We start from the raw sequence: 10,000 nt of genomic DNA, 5'->3' as shown, positions 1-10,000 counted from the left end.
CAAACATTCCTCCATCGACCCATTTCAGCAAACAAGTTGAAGTCCTTGAAATGTCATTAATAGCATAGTCCACATTACAATCAAACATTCCTCCATCGACCCATTTCAGCAAACAAGTTGAAGTCCTTGAAATGTCATTAATAGCATAGTCCACATTACAATCAACCCGTACACCATTGACCCTTTCACCAAACAAGTTGATGTCCTCGTAATATGTTTGAAAAGGTCACATTACAGTTAAATCTTTCAGAAAAAAAGTTCATGTCTTGGAAATGTCATAGCATAGTCCACATTACAGTCAAAACTTCCTTCATCGACCCAGTTCATCAAAAAAAAAAAAGTTGATGTCCTTAAAATGTCATACCACATTGCACATAAACCTTCCTTCATCAACCAATTTAAGCAGATAAGTTGATGTCCTGGGAATGTTAAGCATTGTTCACATTACAGTCAACCCTTCCGTCATCCGGCCATTTCAGCAAATTGATGTCCTAAAAATGTCATAGTATAGTTCACATTGCAATCAACCCCTCCCACTTCGACCCATTCCAGCAAGCAAGTTGATATCCTGAGAGTGTCTTAGTATTGTTCACATTACAATAAACACTTCTACATCGAACCATTTCGAACAAACAACACCCATGGGAAGATTGTGTCCACTACAATCATGCTTGTTTCACTCAACAAACAGAAATCATGGAAATGCCACAATACAATCACCGACTCGTCCTCGCCATAGCAAAAGTGACATGAAACACCATTGCATTGCACCGTATGTTATATTATGCAACCTGATCCCTGACACGGAAACGTTCATGTAATGGGGAGATGTAATAATAATGCAATTGCTCATAATGCAGTCATCACATCGATATCCTTTATCCAACATGGAGATAATATCATCTTATAGCACATCTTATCCGCCCCCCCCCCCCCCCCCCCCCTCTTCTGCCACGGATAGAGGTTCAGGAAAATATAATAGCACCGCCTACTGATCATTGCCGCGTCTAGCCAGCACGGAGATGTCGTGAGATATTATGAAAATTTTCATGTTATAAATATTTCTACTTCCGTCAATCCTCCCATCTTATTAAACCTACGAAATTCTATGTAATTGCCAAAACATGTGTGCTTACGACAATGATTTTTGATATCAAAATGTCATAAAGTACCCAAGCATGTCACAAAATTGCCACATAATGCAGTCAACTCGTCCTCCAAATATCGATCTTGGTAAAAACTCTCTATTTTAGGATTCCTTGAAGTCCGACGTTTTAGAATATTTGCCAAGATGAGGGTCATTTCAATAGATCGATATTTGAAGGACGAGTTTTCTTCCTATTTTTTAAATACGCGGCTTTGCAGAGTACGGCAGTTAATTGGTTATAGCACTGAAGTAGAACATTGTATCAGTCAACCATGCTACTTACTACAAGGGAGGTGATATCATCTCATAAAGTTGCGAAGGACCGCACCAGTCAGGTCCATTTGAACAAACCCGGTTCACGATTTATGAGAAGATTCTAAATAGCAACGATGAATAAGATTGCAGACCTGCCTACTTGAAAATTCGAAAATTCGTAATTTTTAGGATATAAGCATTATAGATCAACAATTTACCATCACGTCGATTAAATAACCCTTAAAACTCATTGAATTTATGTACTCTGGCATCAACTCTAATTTTCAATAATATGTAATATTATAATTATAATTATATTATTATTATTATTATTATTATTATTTTATTATTTATTATTATTATTATTATTATTATTATTATTATTATTATTGTTATCATCATCATCATCATCATCATCATCATCATCATCATCATCATCATCATCATCATCATCATCATCATCATCATCATCACCATCATCATTATCATCACCATCCTCAGGATTCCTGATTAACAGTACCGATGGTTACTGTATATCATATATGTATAACATTCCGTTAAGGGCATTCGTGCTTAATATCAAGTGTAGATGGACCTCCTATGGTGAGCAGGAGGTCACTTGCTGTGTCTTCTATCTCCCATACCTGTTTTTATTTTCCATGTGACCTGGATTGAGATTGCTCTGGTCTTTTCCTGGTCCTGGGAGGGAGACAGTCCAATGAATATTAACTCTTTTGAGAGATGATATTGTTTCCCTTGTAAATCACCTCTCTTTTACTGTTATGTTCTATTTTATTCCTTGTTTGGAATGGTGTATATTGTATAATGTACAATGGTAGATTGAAAAGTTTTGACGCCGATCTTGCATTTTCAAAATTATAATGGACACGAAATTGACGAAGGTATCAAAGCAAAACTTAATTTATGTCCTTTCCGTTTATTATTTAAAATGTTAGCATAGTTATGCACACAGAGCTTAAACGATTCACCAGTTATAAATCGCGTGGCAAATTTCTACATCATCGAGTCACCTCCGCCAGCACCTCGCCATCACTGCCAAAATTTCCCCCCTTGAGATGTCTCTTAGTCTTAAGAAAATGGAAAAGTCACTCGGAGCTCAATAGGAACTGTAAAGAGGTTATTCTGCGACTTAAAGAAACTTCTTTCTGTGTGATCATGCGTGCATGTGAGCATTCTCGGTGTCCAACGAGTACATGCACCTTTCTGTAAACTGTAAACCGGGATTTATCGAATGATATATCCAACTATTCCCTATGAAGTTCCAAGCCTTTGAGAAGTTTCTGATTGTTTTAACGGACAATTGGCTCGGTTAAGTTTGTCTATTTGTTCTTGATTTGCTTCACTCGATGGAGTTTGTGGACGACCACTGCGAGCTTGCTCATTAACGTAGTGGAGACAATATCTGTTCCAATAAAGCACTTAACCCAAATTTGCACTATCCGGAAACAAACACATGAGTCACTATAAACACGTTTCGCTCGGTTATGAACGTTTGTGGGTCCATATCTCTTCTCAGTCCCAGCCTTCTGTCCATTGCATAATCTTTTTGGTATGGTTTCTTCGTCCGACATGTTGGAGTGAGGTTCCTACAAATAAGATAAATCAAAATCAAGAAATAGCAGCTTAACAAAGTTTGGTGACCTAATAGAAGAATAGATTAGGCACATTTTGAAGAATCGTTTATACTGTTGAGTTTAATACATTCTGAGATATTCAATAGGCGTCAATACTTTTCAGTCAAGTCTAGTATTTGTAAAACAAACAAACAAAAAAAGAATGAATGTATCCTTCATAGTGGGATCTTTTGTTTGTGCCTGGATGAAACTATTAGGTTATGTCAAAATTAGCACATCGATTGATTGCTCATGGAATTTTCTGTTAACCATTTGACTTAGTCCCTTTTGTCTTCCCTTTTCTTCAATGCTTTTGACTCCATGTCTACAACTTTTCTTCTATACAATCTTTCTTTGTTTACTGGCGCTAAAGGGCCTAATAATGTCGCAAGCGCGTAACACCCTCAAAAAACAAAACAAAAATCAAACAAATAAACCTGTTATCATGACTTGTGGGGGGAAAACCTTAGTTATATAAAAATGCAAAACACCTTTTAAATGATTAAATTTTAATTTGAAAACAAAATGTGTGCTTTCTTTCTTTGTTTTGTTTTTGTTTTTGTTTTTGTTTTTACCATATTTGTTTTTTTTTTTCGTGTGTTTATTATTTAACCTGCCTACGGCGTTGTGGTCTTGAGGTATGGACCGGTAGTATACTATGATTCGAGTCTCGCACTGTGTGGCGCAAAGTTGAGGGGTTGGAAAATTCTCTTGACTCATATTGCCTCACCGTACTCAGGTATATTATGATAATATAACCAACAATGTTGTCTCTCCGTTGAAAAAAAAAAGTAATTGCACCTTACACGTTTCATGCCGATTCTTATATTTTAAGTGTTGCTGCTGTCTTTGGACCCATTGTATAGCGATTACAGCACATTTAGTGGATAATGCGTTATATAAAAGTACAAGAGGTTTAGATCCAGTAACGACCAATAAATTGCTGTGTGTGACACAAGATCATACTTCCAAGTTTAAGCAATTGCTAGTATTGATGATATGCGTTTAGATAAAATACAACATCCGCCAACCTGATATAACGTACCAACACAAAAAATATGTTCAACCTAAACGTTGAAAGTCTGATTGATATAAATTAGTGAGAAATAATCATTAAAATGTCTGTCTAAAAATAATTGATAACAAAAGAGCTGAGTGACGTCAATTTCATTCGATCTATAACTTGAGCTTGAGGTTTTCTATAGTGCAATGCCCACTAAACGTGCAAACGGACCCCTGACCAACAACAACACGTAACATGCAGTACGAGACATGATGCCTGTTAGGCGATATTACATTTTTTTCCGACAGAGACAACGCTGTTAACGGCCAGGTACTCATTTTTACACCTGAGAACGGTGAGGGAATGTGAGTAAAGAGCCTTTTCCAAGGACTCAACTATGCGCCGAGCGAGGCTCGAACCCAGGACTTTCCGATCCAAAAGCGAGTGTCATACCACAAGATCACATAACGATTAGCTTATTGCTACATGTGATGATATAGCCCTTACATGCCAATGAGTTATCAATGAGTGAGACTATTGATATAACACAATATAAGTTTACTTTTCATTGATGGGGTTTCGATCGCTTAGTCGTAGAACTCTAAACTCATAAGTCAAGGACTTGTATCAATTCTATGTCGTCCTATCAATAGGATAACTAGCAACAACAACTCTTACATAAACCAGAAAAAAATCATATGGGTTCTTTGAAGGACCACTGGTTTTCGTTTAATTCGTGATTTTCGATTCGTAAAAGAGTGAAGAAAAGCGGGAAAAGAAGAAGGATGAGGATAAACTAGATAGGTTGGTGTAAAGAAAGAGGAAGAAGAGGAAGAGAAGGATTGGGATTATAAAATGCAGATGATAGAATAACAGAGAAGCTGGCGGGAGCAAATTTGGTTGCTTACCAATCACTTCTAAAGACCTCTCCCTAGCACTATTCCTTTCCACCGCGGAGTGTTGTGCTCAGGTGTGGGGTAGGAGCAAGACGTTGGGAATGCATGAGTAGAAGTAAAACGTTTCTCTACCTTCCGGACATGTTAGAGATAGACCCTATAGATATTATGCGCTTGGCTAAGAAGCTCACACATTGCCATCCGGAAGTATAACTGACCAACACACAAAACGTTGTGTAACCTTGATTGTTTATAGTCTGGTTAATAGTTTAGTGAGAATTACTCATAAACGCGTAGGGCAAAGAGCAATAACAAAGACCTGAGTGGCGTCAACTTCAAACAATCTATAGATAGAACGAAGATGACGTCACTCAAGCCTTTGTTATTGTATTTTGCCATCCGCGTTTGTGAGTGATTATCACGAAACTGTAGTATCCAGACTATAAAAGTTCATGGTAACACATAGTTTTGTGTGTTGGTCCGTTATACTTCCGGATGGCAATGTTATGAGCTTCTTCGCCAAGCGCAAACTATCTATAGGTAAGGCTGTGTTCCAGTGAAACCCTCCAGGTACTTCGGATTCATATGGGAGTAATTTTTGAGATGGAATACGTCTTGAATCTCCTTAATATCTTCCTCAATCACCTGTTGTGGAACGTGTCAAGTCTCCTTTTTTCAGCACCTTGCAGCCTTTTTGACTACATTCACAAACGAATCACTGGACCAAAAGGAAAACGAAAAGTCTTTATCGGTACAAATTTTAGAAAATCGATGGCTCCTATTCATACATATTCTATTAACGCCGACGAGACAGATATCCCAGCAAATAAAGCTATGTCACCTTATTTTGTCACATATATAGAGGCTTTTCGAATGCGACCACTAACAACACTGTCGGCTACGATTCTAGAGTTTTCGGCTTTAGAGAACATGGATATAAGATTGAAAATCATTCACAACCTAGAACGTTTGTGAATTAAGATAACAAAAATCCCTGACTATGGAAGGACTTCACAGCAGTTGGTGAAATCAGCCGAAGTCTCGCTGTCGGTTGATCACGAAGCGAAACTTTCATAAGTCAAGAAAGTCAAGAATATCAAAACCTCCTCAATTTGGATGTCAATGTGGAATGCACTAATGTGCACAAATCAAAACGGAAAGGATCAGACGCCATTTTTTGTCACTTTTAACTTAGCAAATAAAATGTAAAAGGATCTATCTAAGAGTAGTTATCTGGACAATATGGACTGGTATAAAACTGCGGCCTGTGATGAAATAGACAAACGTTCAAATGATCTCTATAAGTTCAGTAGTAGAATCTGGAAATCTACAAAATCTAGTGCTAGTGATACGGTAAGTTGGACTTTTCAAAAACTGACACACACACACACACACACACACACACAGAGAGAGAGAGAGAGAGAGAGAGAGAGAGAGAGAGAGAGACAGAGAGAGATAGAGAGAAAGGTATTTATATGTATTATATATGTATGTATTATTTATGTATGTATATATATATATATATATATATATATATATATATATATATATATATATATATATAGAGAGAGAGAGAGAGAGAGAGAGAGAGAGAGAGAGAGGGGGGGGGAGAGTGAAAAAGAGATGTCCCTAGAAACACGCATTTTGAATCTACGCAACTTAAGTAGATGTTGCTGTTAGTTCAATTAAAAGTAAAACCGTGAAAAGATTAAGAGAAAAGGATAAATGAATGTGATAAATTTTGTTTTCTTTTAAAAAATTCGATGTATAATAAATATATTATATGCAAACCTTTAATTTGATATAATTCCAAGGTCCCAATATAAAAGTCATGGATTTGGGTTCACTTGTCTAGAGATTCCAGCATTATTTTGCAAACATGGCCTTCCGCAAGTTCCACGAGCTAAAGGAAACAATCCAAGTATTCCTTTAGCTGACCTCAGGTAAAACTAAATCTTATGTAGTGCATTTAACTAACCTTAATAGGAAAAACGAAGCCCTAGAACCTTACTACGACTTATGACTAACCCTAATAGAAAAAAAACCCTCACGACAATGGTGTCGGAGAACCAAATCAATGGTAATATTAGGACATTTTAAACGTATACAACGCAATCAAGGTATGTTCTACAGCTTTTAAAATGCTACTAAAAATTGACATATTGAATTAAAATCTGACTAAAGATTCAAGGTTAAAATAATAATAGAAGGTGAAGCTACCTCGAGGAACTTGCGGAAGGTCCCCCATGATTTATGATAAGCAGATTATATGCACGACTTTCTATTATTATAATTCTGCATACCCAATATGTAAGACAACACGCTTTCACTTGTCCAGCGATTCCAGCAATATTTCACGCATTTAATACTATTCATACCATCCACCACCCCTTGTTTCAGGATGTGAAGAAAAATAAAAATATGGACTACATATCCAAGTTCCTAAAGAAAAACGATTTTCATATAGATTGTAATCTTCAAGGCATGCCTGGTACATTCAAAGCATGGTACGGCGTCAGTTCGTCGACTAGCAACAAGAGGGTTAATGTTGCCTTCCTTTGTCGCTATGACGTGGAAGGGAAAACAAATCAATTTAGTGGAAACCATCTTGTGGCCGAGACGGCCGTGGCAGCTGCTCTTGGGATAAATGCTGTTTTGAAACTCTCGTGCCCCACTGTCGGAATGGTGAGTGGTAATTAATTACGTAGTGTTGGAGTGTTTGGGGGTGGTGACGATGAAGATAATGATGATGATGATGATGATGATGATGATGATGATGATGATGATGATGACGATGACGATGACGACGACGACGACGACGATGATGATGTAATGTAATGGAAAAAATTATATAGTGCCATTATCCATTTACAATGCTCAATAGCGCTTCACAATGGCAATGACAAGTTATAAGTAAACAAATTAATCAATATCAACACACACACACACACATACACATACACACACACACACACACATATATATATATATATATATATATATATATATATATATATATATATAATTCATATATATACATTTATATAATATATAAGTATCCATATGCACGGACATATACACATACAAACATATACATATATACACACATACATATACATAGACAAGTCGTGTGCATACACAGAGATACACATAGACATATACATATACACACATGGGCAGACACATACCTACATGTAATATATGATATATTATATCAACGATTCATTTGATAGGTAGATATAAATAATTCAGTCTTTAGGGATTTTTTAAAGGTACCAAAGGTCTGACGGTCTCTTGTATATGTAGTTAATGAGTTCCATACAGTTGGAGCAGAAAAGGCAAAATATCGTTCAGAGAATTTAGTTTTAGGGATTATTCTACTTGGAATATGGACTGTAAGAAATGATTTTAAGTAATCTGGAGCAGTGTTGTGAAGACATTTAAAGGCAAGGCATGCTGGTTTATAATCAACTCTCCTCTCCACGGGCAACAAATGAAGGTATTCCAAAACGGGAGTTATATGCTCATTCTTTTTTGTCTGGGTGACAATTAGTGCTGCCCTGTTTTGTAACAACTGCAGTCTTGCGATCAAGTTCTTTGGAAGCCTTAGAGAAGGAAGTTACAATAGTCTAGCAAATAGTGCTAGCAAAAAGTGAATTAATGAGCATCTTGCAAATTTCTTCATCTAAAAGATTGCGGATATGACTGATAGATTTTAAAATATAATGTAGATTTTGACAGAGTTTTGTGATATGATATTGCATATTCAGACATTCATCAAAATAAAAACCAAGGTTTTATTATAATTGAAGATCTGGAAATGACAGAGTCACAAATCAAAAGTTCTTCCGTTAAAATGGTCTTTCCTTGTTTTCTAAAAACAATAAATTCAGTTTTATCGTCATTGAATTTTACCTTGTTTTGGGCCATCCAGAGTTTGATGTGAGAGACGCAGTTAAAGATGTTTGTCTTGTTTGAAATTAAGTTGGAAGAAGAAATGGGGAAATATAGCTATCTATAATCGGAGTAAAGATGGTGACTGATGCTGCAGGATTGAATGATGCTAGTAAGGTGTACACAGGGAACAGAAATGGACCCAAAACTGAGCCTGTGGCACGCCAAAATCAAGTGTGATTTATGCACACTCGTTGCGTTCGATTCTTCAAGTAATTAGAAAACCACTCGAGTGCTTTGCCGGTGACTCCAAAAGAATCCCCCATTCGGTATAAGTGTATCTTATGATCGACTGTATCGAATGCCGCACTTTAATCTAAGAGGAGTAGTGCAACATTGCTACTGTGTTCCAAATGTGTGATCAGATCATTCTGGACGCGAAGGTGCAGTTTTGGTGTTGTGGCACGGTTTATATGCGGACTGAAATGTATTGCGCAGATTTTGTTATTTAGAAAATACTGTTGTAGTCGTTTGACAACAAGCCTTTCAATAACCTTTGAAATATAATTTAAATTGGATATAAGTCTGTAGTTTTTTTAAAAAATCAAAATCAAGCGTTTTCTTTATAAGCAAATACGTAACTATGGTCTCCTTCATACAATCTGGAAAGTCCGCGTGCTCTAGTGAGAATTTCACGGTCGATGTTATTGCTGGCACAACCTCCTCAAGGCATGACTTTCAGATCCACGTTGGTATAGGATCTAAAGTACAGTGTTTGATTGGAGCCTTTTTAATTATTAATTATTTCACGTATCTCTTCATTTGTTGCAGTGGAAAATTCAGATTAAAAACGAATTAATGGCATGTGACCTTGGGTGATAGTTTTTATCCTCTTCCATAGATCGAACTAGATCTGAACGAATTTTTAATATTGTATCTTTAAAAAATGGTTGAATCTGTTTGCCAATTCAGTATCATCTGTGCTTTGGCAGTGGCGATGACGTTTCGAGGTTTATACGAGTGTTCAGATTCTTATATAATTCCTTACTGTTGCCTTTATTATTGATTATTGTTGATTATGGTGAGGAGGAGGAGGAGGAGAAGGAGGAGGAGGAGGAGGAGGAGGAGGAGGAGGAGGAGGAGGAGGGGGAGAATATTAAATGGTGAAAAC

General features: G+C 36.7%; 2 protein-coding genes across 2 annotated transcripts in view; both read left to right on the top strand.

Annotated features, from left to right (window-relative positions):
• Window positions 1–3,562, top strand: part of LOC144968800 (copine-3-like) — a 44,900-nt gene extending 41,338 nt beyond the window's left edge. Inside the window, exon 18 of the mRNA XM_078907505.1 lies at window positions 1–3,562. This exon is cut by the window's left edge and continues 176 nt beyond it. The gene's annotated coding sequence lies outside the window, so the exon portion shown is untranslated.
• A 2,539-nt stretch (window positions 3,563–6,101) lies between these two features.
• Window positions 6,102–10,000, top strand: part of LOC144969698 (xaa-Arg dipeptidase-like) — a 13,651-nt gene continuing 9,752 nt past the window's right edge. Inside the window, exons 1-2 of the mRNA XM_078908851.1 lie at window positions 6,102–6,288; window positions 7,336–7,620. Coding sequence (XP_078764977.1) covers window positions 6,178–6,288; window positions 7,336–7,620 — 396 coding nt within the window. The 5' untranslated portion in view covers window positions 6,102–6,177. The remainder of the gene's footprint in view (window positions 6,289–7,335; window positions 7,621–10,000) is intronic.

The sequence above is a fragment of the Berghia stephanieae genome, chromosome 3 (assembly GCF_034508935.2).
Source record: "Berghia stephanieae isolate SIO BIC M18660-M18661 chromosome 3, UCSD_Bste_1.3, whole genome shotgun sequence".
Classification (NCBI taxonomy): Eukaryota; Metazoa; Mollusca; class Gastropoda; order Nudibranchia; family Aeolidiidae; genus Berghia; species Berghia stephanieae.
This window is presented reverse-complemented; position numbering and strand designations above follow the sequence as displayed.